The following is a 23,073-nucleotide window of genomic DNA, read 5'->3' on the forward strand; positions in this document are numbered from 1 at the left end:
CTTTTTCCATCTAACTTTTGATTTATTTGTATCTTTCAGTCTAAAGTATGTCTCCTGTAAACAATATGTAGTTGGATCTTTCTTGTTTTTTAAATCCAATCTGATAATCTCTTCCTTTTAATTGAGTTATTTAATGCATTAACATTTAATGTTATTATTGATACAACCAGATTTACATTTGACATTTTGATTTTTTGTTCTCTGTGTCTCATGTCTTTTTGTTGTTTCCTATTTCTCCACTATTTTATTTTTATAAAAAATTAGGCTTTAATTCACAATATAGTTAGGTCATGGGGAAGGCAGTATAGCATGGAGAAGACAAGTAATGACTCTATAGCATCTTACTAAGCTGATGGACAGTGTCTGCAGTGGAGTTAGGGGGGTACTTGATAATATGGGCAAATGTTGAAACCACAATGTTGCTCATGTGAAACCTTCATACAATTGTACATCAATGGTACCTTAATTAAAAAAAAAATAGGTTTTATTTTTTAGAATACTTTTAGACTTATAAAAAAATTGAGAAGATAGTAGAGTTACCATATATCCCACCCCTAATTTTCCCTATTATTAACTTATTACATTAGTATGGTACATTTGTCATAATTAAAGAATCAGTATTGATATACTATTATTAACTAAATACCATAGTTCATTCAGATTTCCTTAGTTTTTAAAAAATTTGTGATAAAATATATATCACATAAAAATTACTATTTTAATGCATTAAAAAATGTCCAGTTGGTGGCCTTTTGTGCATTCACATTATTATGCAACCATCACCACAATCCATCTCTAGCAATTCTGTTTTTTTGTGTCTGATTTCTTTCACTTAGTTTTGTGTCTTCAAATTTCATCCATGTCATCAGCATTTGTCAGAATTTCTTTCCTTTCTAAGAGTGAATAATATTCCACTGCATGTACATTTACACTTTGCTTTTTTATCTTTTGATGGAAAGTTGAGTTGATTTCACCTTTTGGTTATTGTGAATAATGCTGCTATGAACATGGGCATATAAATATCTGTTCGAGTCCCTGCTTTTGATTCTTCTGGGTATATATCCAATATTCTCTTAGTTCTTACTTATTGTCTTTTTTTCCCTTTCGGCTCCCATCCATGGTACAATATTTTATTTAGTTTCACATCTCCTTAGGCTCCTTTCGGCTGTGACAGTTTCTCAGACTTCTCTTATTTTTGATGATTTTGATAATTTTGAAGAAAACTGTGGTCAACTATTTTGAAGGATTCTTCTCTACTGGAATTTGTCTCATGTTTTTCTCCTGCTTATATTGTTGTTTTGGAACTTGGGGAAGAGAACCACAGAGGTCATATGCCATTTTTATGATCTCATATCAAGAGTACTTGTCATCAGCATGACATCATTATTGCTATTGAACTTGATCACTTGGCTGAGATAATGTTTTTCAGGCTTCTCCACCAAAAATTTCTTTTCCCTACTAACACCCCCTCCCCCAAAACCATTCCATACTGACTCTTTGAAAGGACATCACTATGAGCTGTCCATGTTTAAGGAGTTATGGGCCCCTTATTAGGGGTGAAATGTTACATACATTATTTGAAATTCTCCTGCCAGGCAATTTGTTTCTTCTCCCTCATTTATTGAATTATTCAATCTTTTTTTTTTTGGTATTAGTGTGGACTTATGGATACTTATTTTATACCATGGGTTATAATCGAATGCCTTTGATTAACTTTTTTGCTCAAACTGTTCCAACTTTGGCCAGTGAGGGCTCTTTCAGTTGGCTCCTGTATCCTTTTGGCATATCCTTATCAATATAGGGTTTTAATTTTTTTCATACTTGCTTATTTTCTGTCATTACAAGATGCTCCAGGCTCATCTTGTATATTTCCTGCCCCGACCTAGAATTGGTCATTTTGGAGAACGGTATTGCAAACCAAGATCTGGATGCTATTGACTACTGTTTTTCATGTCTCATAATTTTTTGTTGAAACTGGACATTTTGACAATATATTAAAGCAACTCTAGATAGTTTAGAGAGTGGTGGTGGTTATTGGCTTTGTCAATTGTTTATTTAGTGGCTTGGCTGAAGAAATCCTGTGACATCTATTGCCCCCACAGTGTGCAGCCTCTGGTATCTATGCTCACATTTTACTTTCTTGCTTCTCATCTTTTAGCCTGGCTACCTAAGTGCTATCCCTCGTTCTGAGTTGGCATAAGCCACTTAGTGCTCCAAGGTTGTATTTAGCTGCCATATCCGGTTAGATTTTTGCTCTCTACCTCTCTATGTGTGTAGCTTACAGGCTGTATCACAGTTCAGGGAATTTGTGTTTATTGCCTCACATTCAGCCAAGGACTAGTAGCTCTGAGGTTCTTTCTCTGATTGTTCCTAAGAGGGCTCAGCCTTAAGCATGCTCATAATCTTTCAGTTTGTCGGGGGTGAGTGTGATTTGATTATTAAACCTGTCTTCCTAGGAATCTTCCTTGGGTCAGAACACCTTATTGTTCACTGTCTGGTCAGAGGTTGCATGTAAGCCCCTGTGCCAGCAAGGCTTCCACCCTAGGTTGACTGTGGTCCCAGGAGGGCTTTTCCCTGCTGCTCTTTCCCCGGTTCTATTACACTTCTGGCTGCTCTGCTGTTTTGCTTATATCCTGGAGCTATCAGACTCCTTTTAATCACCCTCTCCCAAGATCTGCATTGTTTTCAACAGCACTCTTAGGCTTGGAGTTCTCTACTCTCTGTTCCGAACAGCCCACCCCTTCAGGCCGAGCTGCAGAACTCTTCATCCTTAGGGTCTGCCTCACCCCCTAGGTAGGAGCCACTGCACCAGAGCTAGGAGTTATAGTCCAGTTCTGTGAGTGGGCACTGGTTGTGGGGGTGGGCAGTGCCAGCCCTGGCCTTCTCAACTGTCCTGCCCAATGTGGAACTTCTATGATGTTCCTGGGGCAAGGGTGGTCAGGGTCCCAGTATTCTCAGTAGGCTACAACTGGTGTAGGACGTGAGGAGGGAGCCACACCTGGTAGGCCATTCCTGCTAGGAACGGAGGTTTTGCAACACTAGGCTGACAGGGGAGGGGAAGGAGAAATGCTGCTGGCAACGTGCTCCACCTGGAGTGAACACACAGCCTCAGGCCATGCACTTTGGGGCTAGGAGCTCCTTACCTTCTTAGCTGAGGATGCCAAATTCAGTTTCTGTAATATGGAACTGGGAGTGGGGAATTAAAGGAATAACTGGTCATGGCTGAAATGTCATAGATGCTTGTTTGAGGAGGTTTAGTTTATTATCTTGAATAATATTTCTCCTTTTGCTCTATGGCCTTAGGACAATTTCCGGAAAATTTAAATGACTTTATTTTTACTCTTACAAATATAACCATTTAAATTGATGTTTTGCTGGGGAGAGTCCATGGGAAGTCCCACCCATCCTATTTTAATATCCTTTTACAACCAATAATATGTTCCCTATTATGAATACCAGAGACAATCTTCCATGATGTTAAAATTGCTGATACTACAGATTGCTTGGTGGGGAGCTGAGATTTGAGAGCCGAGGAGAATATGAGAGCCTATAGGAGGACTAAGGAAAGAGCTGGCATAGCCGTCAGTGGGGAAAGGGTGCTGGAAATAGGTTTTATTTTCATCAGTGGCCTCTGATTGTAATTTGGGTTGATGATCATGACCCGGTTTTCTTCCTACATTCCTTCTAGCCTTCTGGGGATCCTGGTAGAGCCATCTGATGTTTCCTTAGGCACTGAACTAATATCAGCATCAAGTAGCATCTGTTTGCTGTAAGAAGAAAGAATGCACTTCAATTGCAGCAGAGGAATTTGGTTAAATGCGAGCAGATAGTCTGTGATCAAAAGCTTCAGTCTGAGAGGTCTTTTTCAAGTGCAAATCAAATCATGCCACTCACCTTCTTCAAGCCCTCCAATGGCTGCCCAACGCAATTAGAATAAAGTCCATTTACTTAACGAAGACCTACATTTCATTTCACTCTCCGTCATTCACCCTGCTGCAGTCACTCGGGCTTTCTTTCTGCTCTTCAGTTCTCCCAGGCTTGCTCCTGCCCCAGGACCTTTGCATTAGCTGGTTCCTCTGCCTGGAATGCTCTTGCTCAGATCTCCACATGGCTGCCTGTCATCAATGGTCTCAATTCCAAGGACACCTCAGAGAGGCCTTTCTGGACCTACCTTTCAGTATCTAAGGTAGTCCCCCTCACTCTTAGGTTTCACTGTTCTCTATTCACTATTAACCTTCCTCTACTTCCCCACTAGAATGTAATTTCCAAGAGGCAGGGATCTTGATTTTCTTTGGTTATTTGCTCTTTTCTAAGTACCTAGAACAGTGCTTGTCATCCAGAGAAAATTTAATAAACCCAAAGAATAAAAGAAAAATGAAAACATGGTGTGGAATGATTGTCCAGTTTTCTTTTTGAAGAAAGGAGTAAAATACTCTCTTGATGAGGTGTCTCAGAAGAGGGGCCTAGATGAGTTTCCATGCTGAGGTCTTGCTATGTGGAGACTCATTTTGCTAGCAGAAGGGTGCTTAACAGAAAGTGGCAGACTGAAGTGTTTTCCAGGGGAATAAATCCTTCAAACAAGAACAATTCAAAATATATTCAGTTGTTCAGGTCCTGGTTTTTAGTTCCACTTTCATCCCTGCCTGAATAATTTCATGTGTACTTGTACCCTCTTGATTTGGCTGTAACACTCGGGTACAGGCACATTAAGAGTGATAGCACCACTGTTGACCTCATATAGTTATGATTGCAATAACAACTTTGAAGATTGTGACTTATAGAAGACATAGAAACCCCAATAATGCTGGCAACTTAAACAAATCCTGGCTCTCCTCTATTTCATCATTTAGATAAATGTCCTCTCCCCCACTACAGTGATTAAGCTAGGTATTTGGTTTCAAGATGTATTTTCTTTATCAATTATTTTGCCAAGAAATTCTTTTACCTTGGATTTGAAACTAAGCTTGTGGAAAATATAGGAAGTTGACCCTAGTTTTAACAGGTCTAGGACTTTGAAATGTGCATTACAGAAGGGCATGGAAACATGGTATTTGATCAGGGAAGTGAGGGAGAAATACATAGGCTCTGTCTAATCAGTAATAAACCAGATATATTCCATAAAGGAAATATTGTGTACCTGATCTGTTTGCTCACCAAACTCTTAGGAAAGATTACATATAAAGAATAATTATCACATGTTTCCTTTGAAGCTGTGACCAAGAATATAGAAAAATTCCAGAGTTCACCAAACAGAACATAGAAGCCAGATTTTAAGATATGCCCATCCTCCAATTCCTGAAGTACAGATATGAGTTCTCAATGGTCCAAATTGTTAGCAACTTTAGAAGTTCACACAGGAAAATCTGCATTTCAAAAGTTCTTTTATTGTAACCATTTTCAAATACACAAAATGGTTGAAAAGATGGTACAGTTGTTTACCTATATACCTCACTACCTACATTCAAAAATTGTTAATGTTTTACTGGTCATTTGAATGTAATACTTCATATTTAAATACTTCAGTATGTATCTCTTTAGGATAAAAAAGAACATTCTTCATTATAATCACATTTAGGACAATTCACAGTATTCTCTAATATCATCTGATAGTTAAATTCAAATTTTCCCAGTAGTTTCTGAAATATCTTTTATATCTGTTATTTTTCAAACCAGGATTCATTCAAGGTCATGACTGCATTTGGTATCTCTAGTCTTTTTTAATCTGGGACAGATTCCTCCCCTCCATTTTTTTTCATGACATCTCACTTTTTAAGGGACTAGGCCAGTTACATTGTAGCACTTCCCACATTCTTATTTTTCTTATTGTTTTATTGTGCTTATTGAATTTTCTCCTCTATCTTCTATATTTTTTGTAAACTGGAAATTAGGTCCAAGTTCTGGTTCAATTAAGGTTAAACATTTTTGGTATGAGTTCTTCAAGTGTGATGCCTTGTGCTCCATTTGCATTGCAAGGTTGGAATGTTCTACTATTAATGATACTAACTCTTAAAGTTCTATGACTTCATTATTTCCATAAGAAAGCAATTTATATTTTGAACAATGAGCTATTTTGTACTAAAATTAAGATGATTTGCAGCTTGTAATATAGTTAATAGGCAACAGTTTGCAGGAATAGTCTAGAATGATGATTCATTATCCATGATTCTATCACTGATTGGGGAGACACAACTAGATGCCAAAGGGACTTGAGAAATACTTGAAGTCAGACTATCTCTCCCCAGGAGGATGAGCAAATCCCCCATGGGGCCAGGATCCTGGCAGTAACTTCAGGGAAGTAGACTGTGGGGCCCTTAGGATGTTGGACGTAGAGCTTAGTTACCAGCCCTTACTGCTCTTCCCCTAAATTTTAGGAAAACCTCCAGACTATTAGGCAAATAATTAAACAGCCCAAGTGGAAACTGTGGCCCTACCACTTCTGCTGCTGCTATTTCAAGTGCAACAACTTTACATTCATCTATTTGATTTTAAAAATTGGTCCCTGCTTTAAAAAGCCTCAGGGCACAAGAACAGTAAAATTGTCCAATAAAATACTTAAATCAATTGACAGTACCAGTTTAAAAACACAGTGTATCACAAAGTAACATAAATGCCATGCCTGGTATGAGATTCCCTTTGGCTATAAAAATTTTTAAAGGTAGGTTTTAAACTGAATTTTAGACATGTGTGTAAACTGGGTTGGTTGAGCCAATGAAGGCAGATAGCATGATAGAAAAGCATTCCTTCCCGCAGTTTAGATAGGCAGGGTGGGGGGCTAATGGCACACTCAAAATTGCCATCAGAGTTAATATTTTCTGCTATTCATTGTGAACTAGGCAATGTGCAAGAGACATACATTTCATGCATCATTTAAACATCACAACACAACTTTGAGGTAGTGATGAGTATATTATCCCTATTTTACAGGTAAGAAAACCAAGGGACAAATTGAGGCACAAAGAGGTTAAGCAAACCTGCCAACGTCATGCTAACTTTCTTTTGATAAAGTGGGATTTGAACATAGACACTTTGGTTCCAGAATCTATGCTTCTAATGTTTTAATTTCTACTCTAGACTATCTCTATTCATTCAGCTACTTACTAATGAATTATGTGTGTATGTGTGGTGTGTGTGTATGTATCCTACTATGTGCTAGGCCTTTCATTTTACTACACTCTGGAATGCAATCAAAATCCAATACACATGGGCTCTTCAATTCAGGCTAACCACAATGCAGGCTGACCCTAAATAGTAAGGTTCACAGATTTGTAGGTAAAACCTGATGAGGGGGCTTCACGTCAATAAGTTATGTAATTGCTGATGGAGACATTTCAGGTTAGGAAATCTTTCTGTTCTGACCATTATACAGACTCTGCTATTAACATTTACTGACATTTTGGAGGTCTGTTAAAATTGTTCACTGTCTAGACAATATAGCAGTATAAGAGTGGGCTCAAGGAGGCTGAAACTGTCTGGTGTAAGAGGACTGGTGTGAAAAAGGAGCGATGGAAGGAGAATCAAGAAGCAAGGGGTTTATTTGAAACTATCTTCCATACAGATTGCTCATATTTGCTGTGTTTTCTTTCAATAATATAAACTAAACATAGCAAGAAAAAACCCACTTTAACAGAACACATTTATGTTTCTATTTTGGATAGAAAGATTTTTATGAGGAGATGAAGTAGCTTATTTCAGAGAGGTGTTATTTCAACAGTAACAGTGGAAAAAGGAAAAGTGTGTTTCAAATAGTGACTAGTTGAAAGCTGATCAAACTTATACAACTCAAGAGACTATGAAGTGGGAATAGACTAGTAAAACAACATCACTTTCCATTGTTTGGGGCTTTACAATTTTCAAATCACTTTCAGATATTTTATCAAAAATATCTTGTGTGTATCCTCTCACCCTCATTGGATTCTTTCATCTTTACTCTCCCTCTGGCCTGGGCTCTCAGCTGCTTGTTCTGAAGTAGCTGCCCCTCCTGAAGCCAAAGAATTTTATGTGGGGTTACAGGATTTCACAACTTTTGGTCAACCTGCCGCAGGTCTGGAGATTCTGGCTCTTTCACCACTTCCAGACTTGGATGAAATACCATACTAAAGGACACAGGAGGAGACGACTTCATACTAAAGGACACAGGAGGAGACGACTTCCTTTAGTAAGGGGCAGAATGAGGCAATCTGAAAGTATGGGGCAATAAATTATCCAGTGGGTGAATATTGGTCAATGTTCTGTCCTTCCTTGATGAATTTCTTCAAGGTATAGTTTTGTTGTACAAGATGTCCTCTTTCGTCCTGCAGATGCTCCTGCCAAGTATTGGTGGGGTCCCTCTGTGCTGTCACATGAAGCAGTGGTCAATGTGGTAACTCATCAACTTTTCATTTCTTTCCGTCCTTCTTGTCCCTTTGCTTCTGCCTGTACTCTGAATGTCCTGGGACTGCACCTTCCAAATAAAGCACCAGTACTTAGTCCTTGCCTCAGGCTCTGTATCTTAGAAAGGTGGATTTCTGTTGTGTATTTTATTTCAGACTCTCTCCAATACTTTGAAGCAGGGAAGAATGTTATTGTTAGTCATACTTTAAAGAGGAGAGAACTGAAGCTCAGAGAGGTTAAGTGATTAGCATGAAATTGCATCCATTCATTTGTCCATTCATTAATTAATTCATTTAGCAGACATTTCTTAAGACCTTTTATGTGCTGATAGTGACTAAGACAGACAAGGTTCCTGCCTTCATGGAACTTAAATTCTAATTAGGGGAGACAGTACCAAAAGTGTCTACTGAATGAATGAATGAATGAACATTAAATGAGATTCTTATTTTTCTCATGATGACCATTTGTATTTAAGAAATTATATCAAATTTCAAATTCTTTTCCCCAGAAAAACTTTTTTTTGTTTGGGGGGAGGTGCTATTGTGTTATTGTCCTGTACTTGTCTTAACCTATTGCTTAACCCAATTCTTATGAAGGGCAAAGTGATTAGTAGATTTTGGGCACTTTTAGAACATTAGAGGCAGAGGAAACAGGAGGAACAAAGACAATGAAGTGTAAACAAGCCTGAGTGACTTCAGGAACAGAAAGAAGGCTGGTGGCTGAGGAGTAGCGTGTGAGAGGGATGGGGCATGAGATGCGCCTCGGAGAGATGGGCAAAAGCCAGATCATACAGGGACCTGGGTACCATAGCAAGGGGTTAATTAATAAGGAGACACAGGAGGATTTTAAGTGATGTGATTAACACAGTTGCTAAAAGGGTAATTCTAGGTGTAGAACTCAGGCCTTCTGGTCCTGGGCCTAAGTACTTCTATACGGAGCAGATGTCAGAGTTTGGAATAGAGGCTAATCTCTAAGGCTCCCACTTCTGTGGTGAAGTGAAGCCACTTCGCAATGGCAGCTCACAATATGATCTCCTCAGATGTTACAACAACACCGGGTCACATCCTCTCAAGGGGGCCTTTGCTGTTTCATCTGTAGACTGGGAACGCTATCACTTCTCATCCAGGAGGTAGGTGGAGGGGCAATACCCATGAGGCTTCCAGACCAGGGAGCACGTGACCATGGACTGCTGAGACTCACTCTGGTCCACATCTGTCTCAGTACTACAGCTGTCAGGTCGGCAGCGTCTGTCCTATTCATTTAATAAGTGAAAATTATGATACTGCCTTGTCTGGTGTGAAAATTATGATACTGCCTTGTCTGGTGTGAGCGGGCTCATGGTTTGTGTGGTGACAAGCGAGAAGTCAGCCAGGGTTTCACATCATTTTGCCCATCATTCAGAAAAGGGACAAAAAGGGGAAAATGGGTGAATACAACCTGATTAGTAAAATTTTCTTTTGCTTTTGTTTGTTGTTCTTATGTGAAAAGGCTGGTAGGCTTTCCTGTATAGGAAAGGATTCTGTGATCTCAATAAGTGGCCATCTAAGTGTCAGTGCTGTGTCACTTTTCTGAAGAGGATTCAGGACTTATCCACGGGCTTTAGCTTTGCTTCTTCCTTTCCCTCCCAACAGCTATTAACTCCAGCCTGGGGACACAGCTCCCCTTTTCCCCAGGATGTCTCCCACAAGACTGTGGACAAGTCAGTACCTGAGGTCTTGATAGCTCAGGCACCTTGTGCCTTTGCACCATGAATGCACAAGTCCCCAGGAGGGGCGGGGACACCCCTCAGTCCCCCAGCCTGTGCTTTCCTCTGGCTCTGCAGATCCTAATTCAGTAGGCTGCCCTGAGCACAGCACAGACACCATTCCTCTCCAGCTGACCACTAAGAGACATTTTGCTGTCCTTAATGTGCATTCATCTGCTCCCTTCCTTCTGAAAGGCGTGGGGGGAGAGAAACATTACAGAATAGAAATGGGGACACTAACCGGGTGATTGTGTGGGTGGAGAAGGCTCATGTGGGTGAGGAAATGTGAACGGTGGAGAGCTTGATGGAGCTGAGGAAGTGCAGAGGCTCAAAGGCAAGCGGGTAAACACAGTGTTTGTGCATCACAGAATCACACCTCTGGGCCCACGGTTTCAGCAGCCTGCCCCCACCAGCCCAGGGCCTCTTAGCAATTCCCCAGCTGTCAGCTCCCTACCTGCCTGGCTCTGGCTGCTGGCTCGGAGCTGCTCCCCTGGGCCTCTCGCCGGCTTGTCAGTGGGCTGCGTCAGCATCACACCACACTGTCTCCCGTTGGCCCGGTGATCAACGCCTGACGGGCCGCCCTCTCAGCTGGGGCCAATGGGAGTCAGGGGAAGGTTTTGGTTACAAATGAAAATAAAATAAAATAAATAAGTCATACCCCTGCACTCAGGAGTCTGGGAGAAACATCTTCATGGCCTCGTAAATCTTTCCTTTAAAATTTGTCCTTTTCCTTCAAGATGCCCCTCCCAACCCCCACCTACATGTGGCTGCCCCTCACAGTGCAGGGAATACAAAATGAGAGGCTTGGACTGAGGCTCAATGTCAGTAACTGCCTCCATTCCAAAGGCATTTGTGGGGGCGGGGGGATGTGTGTGTGAGAGGGGAGCTAGCCAGATAGAATTCACACCAGCCCCCACCCCTACTCTTCTGACCTTTGTGACAGGTCACCTCTCCCCCTCTCAGGTCCCCCTCGACCCTGGCTAACTACCCCCAAAGCTCTGGGTTTCTTTATAGCTTCCCATTACAGGGTGTTCTGATGATTAAATGCAACACCCTATTTTAAGATACCTAGAAATTTTTCTTAAATATATTTTAGACATTTTACTAAAGTTCATTGACTTCAAATCTTCTGCTTAAGACTTTGTCCTCTGTTTAAAGGCACATGCCTTAAGACTGAGGATGTTGTTCATCTCATACACATGACTGAGTAATGGTGCCTGGAAGTTGGACCTCCGAGGTCAGCGGAGAGAGCCAGAGCTCCTGAAGGCCCCAGGAGGATGCGACGGGCCAGGGGCTGAGGAGTGGAAGCTAGGAAAAGCCTTAGACCACTTTGCTGGTTTACCTAGGGTTGCCCGAGTCCTTTTATAAGGAGGATTCACCTTGTTCATCAGAGGGGTTGTGCTAGAAAGAAAGCATGGGCACAGAGGCCAAAGGATTAGAAGGGGAAGAAAATGAGAGGCTGGTTGCTTGGGAAATGAATATTTGGTGCAGAAGAGTCCCCTAAAAAGTGCTCTTTAAGTTTTGTCTTCAAAGTCGTTTCAGACTGGGGTGGACAAGCTTCCTCGGCCGCTGCCATCCCAGCCTCCGATGCATAATGCATGAAGAGAATGGAGGTCAACCGTCCATTAACAGTGGCCAGAGGGGGTCACCTTGCCCATGTCCTGGGCTGTTGAGGGGTGGCGGAGAGATTTGCACCTGATGTGTTTCTGAGGGGTTAAGAAGGCGGAAGAAACCATGGAAGGGTTAGGTTTGGGGAAAAGTCGCCCAGCTTCGGCCAAGTGGGAACAGTGGGACTGTCCTCTGAGAGACGCCATATGGAGCTGTGGCGGCTCAAGGGGGTGGCGGGCAATCCGTCTGCTGCCACTTCACTATATGAGAAGATTTCACTACATTCAGACACATGGACATTTCTCTCTTGAGCTTTTTCTGTCTGCTTCCGCTGCCTGGTTGCCATGCTAGGGTGGTGATGAGGTTTTTATAGGCTGTGCTTTTGGTGGGTGGAGTAGCTTCCAGATTGGACTGGGGGCCAAGGCAGAAAAAGCTTCATCACAGAGACTCCAGGTGCCATGCAGAGGTGGATTTGCTGAAAAGCTAGTGAAGTTTAAACTTTGGGACGCTCATTTGCGCAGGCTCTGTCTGTGTCTAAGGAATCTTAACACTGGGAGTACAGAATACCCTTAGGAAGGTATGGTATACCCCACGAAGAAGTCTAGGTAGGCCCAGTTTGAGCAAGAAATTCTAGGGTCCCATATACTTGGAACAAGATCAAGAAGTGGGAGGTGTAGGCTTTGCAAAGTCGCGCGTCCAGACCCCATAGAGCCCATGCCTCCTTGACTCGTGTAGGAAACACAGGGGGAGGAGGGGCAGAACATAGCTCCGCAAGTGCAGATTCCCTCCTGCCTGGGTTAAGGGTGGTTCTGAGAGTAACCCCATAAGATGCCTAGGATCAGGAGTGCGTGCATGTGCAGGGGGAAAATGCATTGCAAATGCACAGAGCTACAGGCTAGTCTGCAAAATTTTTCCAAATCCTGTATCTCATATGCATGAAAAAAACTTGATAAAGGTGTCCTCAGATTTGATAACCATCCTAATAATTTACATGACAATATGCATGATGAGTCCTGGAACTGAAGAAACTTCTCTCAACTATCAACAAAAAAAGACAAATTTTGCCCAACCAAATTAGAGGGAAGACTGAATTATCTGTTTTCTTTATAAGAAAGATGACAAAATCTTTGTCACTTGTGAGGTCATCAAAGAGCAAGCAGTCAAATATATAGAGGAAAAAGTGTTACAGAGGCATGCAAGAAAGTTAATTAATAAAAATACTCCTTTTTTCGTATGTGTCATGATGTGGCACTTACTTGCTTTTTTAAAGTTAGCTGTGTTTTACTTCCTCATTCCAAATTAATATTCTTTTCCTTTAGTACCTAGTTTTGTATTTGTAGTTTAGCATTACTTTTCTCAGAGAGGGTTCCAAATTTTAGAAACTTCAGGTCCCACAAAACCTGTACCAGCCCCCTGGCACCCTGATTTTTTATTCAATATCCTTCACGGCTGAAGTTGGGAAAGACAGGAAATTATTATAACCACTTCAAGTCATCAGTGGATTGGGCCCTGTAGGCTGAGTTCAAGTTTAAAAATGTTTATGGGTCTAAGGATGTTTACCAAACTTGCAAAGTCATATGATCTTAAATAAGCCACTGAACATTTTGGATTTTGGATTCTTCATTTGTAAATTGAGAGTGGTCAGACACAATGTTTTTTAGTTTGCTCCCCTGAACTAATGTTCTGTGCTTTTCCCACTGGAAACTGAACTCAGCATTAACAGTCAGAAGTAGAGGGACTCCCCATATAAGCTGAGGACTGTTGGTAGTAATTATCATCCACGGTGGTAACTAGATCCCTGTATGCCATCTTTCCTAAAGAGCATCCAATCCTACATCCTCTCCTCAAGTCCCATCTCAGAAAACGGATGGCTCACAATTTGCACAACACATGTGCTTCTGTCGGAGGTCACGTTTTTCTGATTCAGAGTGCATAATGTATATATACACTAGGGAGGCACTTAAGAAAGAAAACCTATCATGAATTTTTATTGGTAAATGTGAGAAAATGTGACTTTATAAAATGATTCCTCAAGTGGATTACATTTATGTAAAGATATTCACACCTCATATATAATTTCTTAAAATTCACATATTCAGGTTAATGTAATGTGAGGCCACATTAGCAACATGCCTAGGTGACAAATAGAAGAGCCAGTTTAGATTTTAGAATGGGCACAGTGGGATAAGATGGAGATGTGAGGCCTGAAGTTGAGTATAAGGGGTTGAATAAGACCCTGTGGTCCCCAAAGCTCTGGGTGATACCAGGCTGACTGGCAGCTCTTAGAAGGTGTCTCAGGCTCCACACTTACTCCCACTTTGCTCTAAACCTTCTGGATCAGAAATATGGCCAAGACAATTCTACGCTTCACTCTCGATGGGCCCGTTTCTACATACTGTGTAGGATATGTTCAGAACTCAGAGATGTATGTTCCGAACCAGAAGACCGATGCAGTGATGAAGCTGAAAGGCGTCTGCCCAAAGGAGCTGGGAGCTCCCCGCTCTACCAAACGAACGAACTGCTCTGACTCCTTGGCAATTTTTCAACATACATTCCCCCTCCCCCCTTGCACTATCACGGGGAAATTGTTTCTATGCACTATGCCTACTCCACCTTAAAATGCACACTAGGTGGGTGCATAAGTTATTCTGCGGCAAGAATGGCTCTGAAGACACGTTCATTCATTCCGCTGTGTCACTGTCTCACTCAATCAGTATCTGGCACGGGAAGTGCTAACTGGGAGCTAAGGCTGCTTCCTCCTTCCTCTTGCGGAAGAGCAGGGTTGCCCTGGAGCGTGGTAAACGCACACTTACCATTTCTTTTTTCCTCCTGTTTCTCTCTTCCTTCGTCAGCTGAGGCTGACCTGTTTGTAAGGATAGAGTTAAGGATGAAGGACTTAGACAGTATTATTTTTTTAAATCTCTGGGCAAAGTTTCGTTGTAAAATGAGAAAACCGTGTGTTTATTTGCACCCTCATCCCTTTGCACAGCCATGTAGTTTAAGCACATGGATCTGGAGAAAGACTACCTGCATCCCACTTTCTCCTGTCTGTGTGTCATTGGGCAAGTCACTTCACCTCTTTAAACTGTAATTTCACAATCCAGTCTGGAAAATGGAGATTAAAAATGTACCTCCCTGAAGAGTTTTGTGATCAGATGATTTAATGCATGTCAAGTCTTAGGCATGGCTCTGAAAGGCACACAGTTGATACTCAGGGAGTGTCTCCTCTACGTTCTGCTCAGTCTTGGGGACGTTTGTTTATTTTTTGACCTGAGCTTCTGAAGGAGGGGCAAGAGATCATCTTAGATCTGTATTATCAGCTCTTTGGTATTGTATTGTGTGTTTTTTTCCTTTTTCTTTCTTTTAGAGTTCTGTATCAGACCACTGCCTCCCTCACCTCCTCGCCTCACATACACACTCACTTTGTGAGTTTCTCAGCAGTTGGCAAAGTGCATTTATGTCTTATCCCCAGTTCCTGACTTGGGATATGATTTATCATAAATGTGCAATAAATGTCTTTTAAGTGACCTCCTTTCTATATTCTGATCAAACTCTGGTCTTGCTATTTTTATTACAATCCTGTCTCCTGAACGTTGGCTTGTTTTGGCAAATGCATTCTACATCTGTAAGATATTCCTGTAAGACTGTGTCCTAAAGCATTTCCCAAAGTACTTATGACCAGCAGGACACTAGCCTAGTGGGAAATACCAGGAGAAAAGATGTTTGTGGCCATCTAACTCTCTTTTGTGCTTTGTGAGGAGTGGACAGTTGTAAAGAATTGTCTGGTGGAGAGAAAAATGACAATTTGAGATCTGGAAAGGAATGTTGAGGGTCCTGCACTTTCTTTGTACCCTTAGCCTTTTCTGCTTTCTGGTCCCCTCCACCTGCCAGCCTGTCCCCTCCCTATTCTCCAGTCACTTTCCTCTAACCTCTGAAATGTTTATAGGCAAGACTCAACTTCGGCCACAAGAATCAGGTACCAATTTCTGCCAGACTTTTCTACTTTTTTTTCCCTTTTCAATGATGCCCAGTAGTATCAGGCCTCCTCCCTCTGTCCTTTCCAGCAGCATTTTCCCCCTAAAAATCATCACTCTTCATTGCTTCTCCCCAAAGAAGGGCCATGGCAAATTCAGTCATCTGAGGCAAACTCCTAGGATTAAGAGAAGTTGGGAAACACTGATCTAGGGTAGTGATTCTTTTTTTTTAAACTCAAGTAAATGTTTAAACAAATATTTTTAGATTTACAGAAAAGGTGTAAAAATAGTCCAGTGAGTTGTTATACACCCACATCCAGTTTCACTTGTTAAAGAACTAGCGTTCATACATTAATTTCTTATTAATTAAACTGAATAGTTTATGTGGATGTTCAGTTTTCCCCCTATTGTGTCATTTCTGTTCCAGAATCCCATCTAGGACACTACATAACAGTTAGTTGTCATGTCTCCTTCACCTGTCTTGGTTTGTGACAATTTCTCAGACTTTCCTTGTATCTGATGGCCTTGACAGTTTTGAGAAGTACTGATCAGATTTTTTGTAGAGTGTTACTCAACTTTTTAGAAATGAAAGCTTTACTGAGATATAATTTACATACCATAGAATTCACCTAATAAAGTATACCTTTTTAGTATATTCAAAGATATGTGCAACTATCACCACAGTTAATTTTAGAATATTTTCATCACCACCAAAAAAGCCCATATCCTTTAGCTGTCACCACCCCATGTTCCCCATTCTTCCCAGGTCCCCATTCTCCCTAACCCTAAGCAACCACTAATCTATTTCCTGTTATTCTTAGATTTACCTACTTGGACATTTCATATAAATAGAATCATATATGGTCTTCTGTGATTGGCTTGTTGCATTTAGCATAGTGTTGTCAAGGTTCATCTGTGTGGTAGAATGTATCAATACTTTTTTATAGCCAAATAGTATTCCATTGTATGGCCACACCACATTTATTTATCCATTCATCAGTTGGTGGACATTTGGGGTCATCTTCACCTTTGACTATTATGAATAATGCTACTATAAACATTCATATACAAGTTTTTGTGTGGACATACATTTCATATCTCTTAGGTATATACCTACAAGTAGAATTGTTGTGTCATATAGCTACTCTATGTTTAACCATTTGGAAAACCAGTTTTCCAAAGTAGCTGCATCATTTAAAATTCCCACTAGTAGTATAATGAGGATTCCAATTAGCCATATCCTCACTAACACTTATTATTATCTAACTTTGTGATTCTAGCCATGCTAGTGGTGTGAAGTGGTGTTTCATTGTGGTTTTGATTTGCATTTCTCTGATGACTAAAAGGTTAAGTATCTTTTCACGTGTTTATTGACCCTTTGTGTATCTTCTTTGGATAATGTTCAAATCCTTTGCCTTTGATTTTAAAATTGGATTATCTGTCTTTTTATTAATGAGTAATAAGAATTCTTTATATATTCAGGATACAAGTTCCTTATCAGATATGATTTGTAAATACTTTCTTTCACTCTTTGGGTTGTGTTTTCACTTTCTTGATAGTGAGCTTTAAAGTGTAAACATTTAAATTTTTGATGGAGTCTAATTTACCTGTGTTTTTCTTTGGTTGCATATCCTTTTGGTGTCATATCTTAGACTTCATTACCAAATCTGAAGTCATGCAGATTTAGTCCTATATTTTCTTCTAAAATTTTATAATTGTAGTTTTTTCATTTAGGTCTTTGGTGATTCATTTTGTGTTAATTTTTGTATTTGGTGTAAAGTAAGGGCAATATTTTGTCCTTCTCCATGTGGCTGTTCAGTTTTCTCAGCACCATTTGTTCAAGACTTATTTCCCATTGAATGGTCTTGGCACCCTTGTCAAAATCAGTTGATCAGAGACACATGGGTTTATTTCTGAACTTTCAGTTCAATTCCATTGATCTCTGTGTCTATCCATGTCAGTATCACACTGTTTTGATTACTGTTGCTTTGCAGCAAGTTTTGAAATTGGAGAGTGTGAGTCTTCCAACCTTATTATTTTTTGAGATTGAGTCGTCTATTCAGGACCTTTCCAACTACATATGAATCTTAGGATCAGCCTGTCAATTTCTACAAAACAGACAGATGGAATTCTAATAGGGTGTGAATTACATTGAAACTATAGATCGATTTGGGGGAGTATTGCCATCGTAACAATATCAAGTCTTCTGATTCATCAACATGGGATGTTTTCCCACTTATTTAGATCTTTAATTTCTTATAATAATGTTTTATAGTTTTTAGGATATGTTTTTCACTTCTTTTGTTTATTTACTTATAAATATTTTATTATTTTTTTAAAGAAGCCAAGAGAAGAAAGGGGAGAATGTACATTTGTAAAATCTTTGTCATATTAGCTTTTGTGTATTCTTGTGTATTTGAGTTACCATCTGGAATCATTTCCTTAGCTTAAAACAAGCTGTGCTTTCACCCACTTCCTTTGCACTGTTATTGGCAAATGTATTACTTTTCTGTCTGGTATAGGTGCACCAATACACAATGTGCATATTGTTTTATACATTGAGTTTAAAAACAGTCAAGAGAAGAAAGAACAAGAAATATGCATTTTTATGGTGCCTTTTATAATTACATAATTATTTTTACCAGTACTCTTTATTTTCTAGTGTGAATTTGAATCACTGTCTGGGGTCACTTGCTTTCAGCCTCAAGAATTTCCTTGTAGTGTTTGTCATAAGGCAAGTCTACTAGCAACAGATTCTCCATTATTGTTTATGTGAGAATTTCTTTATTTTACTTTTATTTTTGAAAAAGGTGGCTTTGCTGGATATAGGATTCTTGGTTGGAAGATTTTTATTCGAATACTTTGAATATGTTATCCCACTGCCTTCTAGACTTCATTAGTGCTTTGGAGAACTCAGCTGTTAGTCTTATTGGAGTTTTCTTATCAGTAATATGTTATTTTTCTCTTTCTGCTCATAAGACTTTCTGTCTTAAGCTTTCAGCATTTTTACTATTTATTGGTGGATCTCTTTGTATTTATCCTAGGGTTTCATTGTGCTTTCTGGATGTGTAGATTAGTGTTTTTCAGCTACTATTTCTTCAAATATTTTTTTCTGATTATTTTTCTCTCCTTCCCTTCTGGTACTCCTATTATGCATATGGTGGTGCAAGAAATGAATCCACATTTCTGTGATGCTCTGTTCATTTTTCTTCATTTTTTTCTATTTTTTCAGATTGCATAAACTCTATCAATTCATTTTTAAGTTTGCTAATTCTTTCTTCTGTCAGTTCAAATCTACTGTTGAGCCTCTCTAGTGAAATTTTCATTTCAGTTATTATACTTATCAACTACAGAATTTCTATTTTGTTCTTTAAAAAAAATATTTTAATCCCTTTATTGATATTCTGTCTAATGCAACATATCATCATACCTCCTTGTACTTCTTTAACCATGGTTTCCTTTAGTTTTTTTAGTATACTTTACATTGAATACTTTGAAGTCTGTGTCTATTAAATCCAATGTCTTGTCATTCTGAAATTCAATTTCTAATGCCTATTTTGCATAACACACCAATGCTCATATTTTATTGTTTCTGTGCATATATCATAATTTTTATTAGAAAGTGGGCATTTTAGATAATATATTGTAGCAACTCTGAGTGCTAGTCTCTCCAGGAGTTGTTTTTATTTGCTTGTTTGCTTTCTTAGTGACTGGCTAGATTATTTTAGTGAAGATGATTTCATCTCACCATCCCACCCCTCATACAGTCTTGATGTTGCTCCTCAGGCGTGCGGTGCTCACACTTACCCTGGGATGACTTTAGTTTTGACTGTGCTCCCCTTGACTCTCTCTTTCCCTGATCCCACCCAGCTATTAAATTCAATTAATTGCTGTCTGATTGCTCTGTTGTTTTCAACAGTGCCTTTAGGCATAAATTACTTTGCAGAGTAATCCAATCAAATTCAGACTCCTTTGCAGGGAAAAGTCTGAGGTCAGGTGTTTGTTCTTGCCCCAGGGGAGTAAGATATCTCTTTCACCCATTTCTCTACAGCACACTAGCTTTCCTGAAGTTTAGTATGTATCTCCAATAACTACCAGTCTCCTCCCAAACTCCTTTCACTATAACCTCCACTCACACTTCTGAGAGCACCCTTAGGCTTGAATTTCTTCACACTCTATTGCAAATAATTTGTTTCTTTGGGGAGAGATTTGGAGCTCTTTTCCTGTGGACTACTACTCTCCCCGGTGAAATCCGTGAGCCACAGTTCTGGTGCTGGGCCAGGACTATGGAGTGCTCCTCTGTGAGTGATACCCCTGTTTTAGAAGCTGAATGCTTGGTGAGTGGGAAGCGCCAGCAACCCTGGCCTCCTCAGCTTGCCTCTCTTGGCATGGAAGCCAGTCCTACAAGCAAAGGCAAGCATGACTGGGGACACAGTATTCTCAGCATCACTGCTCCCAAGGTAGAGCCTCTGTCCTATGACTGGGGACCAGGTAGAAGAGGGGAGCCTCCACCCCTTGGTATACTCGCCTGGTACTCAGCTTCAACAACATGCAGCTGAAGGAAAGAAAAGCAGTAACAGTGTCTTCTGGGAAAATAGCTCTCTGACTGGTAGCCGGAAGCAGAAGGAGCCTGTGTTCTTGGCTGCAGTGGTTTGGAGTAGAGTCTCTGCCTCACTGAGCTGGGAGCTGGGGGTGGGGAATTGGGGAGGGGTGGGGGAGGAAGGTGTGGTTCTTGGTGTGAAGACCACTAGCTCTTACAGTTCTTCCTGAGTTCTAGTGATTTCCACAAATAAAATCTTCCTTATTTGCTGTATCAGTAGAAATAATTTCCACAGAATTTATATCATTGTTTTAAAAAGAATTTTAACCATCTTTGCTGAGGAGTGGGTCTGCAGAGTTCTCATGCTGTCATGCCAGAAGTGGAAGCCCTCACTTCTTGGGTAGTGATTCTCAGTAGGCGGGCACATCAGAATCCCCTGTTTAATAATGTGGAGAGTAACTAATACATGCGCCATGTGTATCAGTGGTAGTGTGACATCTCCCATGGGTGCATTGGGATGGAAAGAGGCTGAAAATGACTGGGGTTCTTGTCTATGATTAGGAAAGTACTTTCAGAAAGAAATAGATATGCTGTCTATGTAGTTAATGCCCATCAATCCCAAATAGACGAAGAATGTAGTTTTATAGTTAATTTAAAGTAATGTAGAGAATTAAGAGCATAGGTTCTATAATCAGACTACCAGGGCTTGCCGCTTGGCTTTACCTTTTATTCATTGTTTGACTTTACATAGGTTATTTAAACTTTCTGTACCTCTATAAAATGGAAGTAATAATAGTTTTCACCTCAATAAATGTCAGTCATCAGGCAAGTCATACACATAGTAGGCTTTTGAATTTTATTAGATAAATGAAATCATCTAATGACAAACATAGAATATCAGTTTTCAAAGAAATAATTAATAATGCATTCAATTGTGATCAGTGTAGTTTAGTGTTTCTTGGGTGATTCAGAAAGCACTTAAACATTTTACAGGAACCCAGCATCATGCCTCTGAGAGGAAGAGGTGAGGGAGATGGATTGAATCCAACCTGGCCCAAAGACAACCGCCGGAAGTTAATTTTGTAATGGACCCTCAAATTCTGCTTAGCTTCCTTACCCTTTTCCTTTTTTCTACAAGAGTGTCAAATGTATGAAGGAAAAAACTTACATTGTTTAGATGCTTTGTTTATGAAATTTTATTATGGTACCAACACAACAGGTGTCATGGCATTTCCTGAGGGTTTGGATTAGATGAGCCGTAAGGTCTCTCCCCATCCTAAGAGTGTGTGGTTCTTTGTATCAGCACCATCAGTACTTCCTTCTCCAAAGTCCCACTCAGTCACTGCCAAGAAGCAGCCCCACAGAGCCACTTTAGTGAAGTAAAGCTTACTCTTACTCCTTCTGTGATCATTATAAATTCATCATTTCCAGCTGCTCCTGAACTAATTTCTACCTTTCTTCTTTGTGCTTTTACAAATTGTGTAGCTTGGGGGTGGAAAGGGGATAACTTTAGTAGGGAAGCTATTGCCAAAAACATAAAATGAAAGAACTACTTTTCTTTGTTTCAGATCTGCCATCTCAGAGGATTTCTTCTTTTTTTTTCCTGTTAAATTACATCTCCTAATTAGGTCATGCCACTGGAGGTGACCTACATTTCAGAAGCCAACAAGCAACAACAGAGACTCAGGGAAATGGGTGGGAGAGAAAAAAGAATGGCTTCAAAATGCCTTCAAATGCAGCTTTTCTTAAGTGATTCACTGGTGACAGAAGTTTCCATAAACTTTATTTTTAAATGAGAGATGTGTTTGTGATTCAGTTCAATATTCTGAAAACTTATCTAATGGGATACACAGTGCTCATTTATTCATTCACATGCACATGTGTTTCTGAAGCACATTTTGTGTGTGTATATATATACACATATGTGATATATATAGTATATTTGTATATGTATATTGTATGTGTATGTAAGTACAATGTGCTATATACAATATATAAATATATACAATTTTATATTTTTTATTTATATATTATACATATACATATATAACATATACATATAAAATTTATATATATATAAAAGTATTGGGCATGGTTGGGGACCAGAGAGACACAAGAAATGATACCTGCCCTCAAGAAGTTTGCAATCTAGTTGAGATATAAAAATCTTCTCAAGAATGGTTAAGAAATATGAGCTAGTATAGAATAATATGGGTTGTATTATTTATCTATTGCTATTGAAAAAATTACCTTATTACCTAGTGCCCTAAAACAATAGATATTTATTATCTCATATAGTTTCTGTGGGTTTGGAATCTAGGAGTGGATTAGCTAGGTAGTTCTGTTCAAGGACTTACACACTTGCAGTCAAGATCTCAGCCAGGACTAGTCATCTGAGGGCTTGACTAGGGCTGGAGGAAATGCTCCTAAATTGGCTCACTCTCATAAAGAAGGGGTTGTGATGGCTTTTACCATGTTCACTTCTCCACAGGGCTTCCTGAGTGTTCTAATGACATGGCCCCTGGCTTCTCCCAGAGTGTGTGGTCTAGAAAGCAAGCCAAATGCAGCAATGTCTTTCATGACCTCAGAAACCACATGGTGTTTCTGTAACACACTATTGGTAATATAGATCAGTCCTATCAATATGGGAGGGGACTACAGGGCATTAATACTATGAGGTGGGCATCACTGTGGCCCATGCAGAAGGCTCACTACCACAGGGGTCTAAGGATTTGTTTAGAATTTAGGAGTCAAGGTATCAAAGAGGGTGACCGAGGGTAGGAGAGGTGTGTTATTTTTGCTCGTGCTGCCTTAACAAATTACCACAGACTGGGTGT

The 23,073-nt window shown here is 39.9% G+C and overlaps 1 protein-coding gene across 2 annotated transcripts in view; it reads left to right on the forward strand.

The window, feature by feature from the left end:
• Positions 1 to 23,073, forward strand: part of METTL21A (methyltransferase 21A, HSPA lysine) — a 263,654-nt gene that overhangs the window by 235,228 nt on the left and 5,353 nt on the right. The window contains exon 5 of one of the 2 annotated variants that reach the window (XM_073218225.1): positions 21,805 to 21,932. The exons of the other annotated variant lie outside the window; for it this stretch is intronic. Within the exon in view, the coding sequence (XP_073074326.1) occupies positions 21,805 to 21,883 (79 nt within the window). The 3' untranslated portion in view covers positions 21,884 to 21,932. Of the gene's footprint in view, positions 1 to 21,804; positions 21,933 to 23,073 lie in introns of those variants that run through there. 2 annotated transcript variants of the gene reach the window in all.

This window comes from Manis javanica, chromosome 12 (assembly GCF_040802235.1).
Source record: "Manis javanica isolate MJ-LG chromosome 12, MJ_LKY, whole genome shotgun sequence".
Classification (NCBI taxonomy): domain Eukaryota; kingdom Metazoa; phylum Chordata; class Mammalia; order Pholidota; family Manidae; genus Manis; species Manis javanica.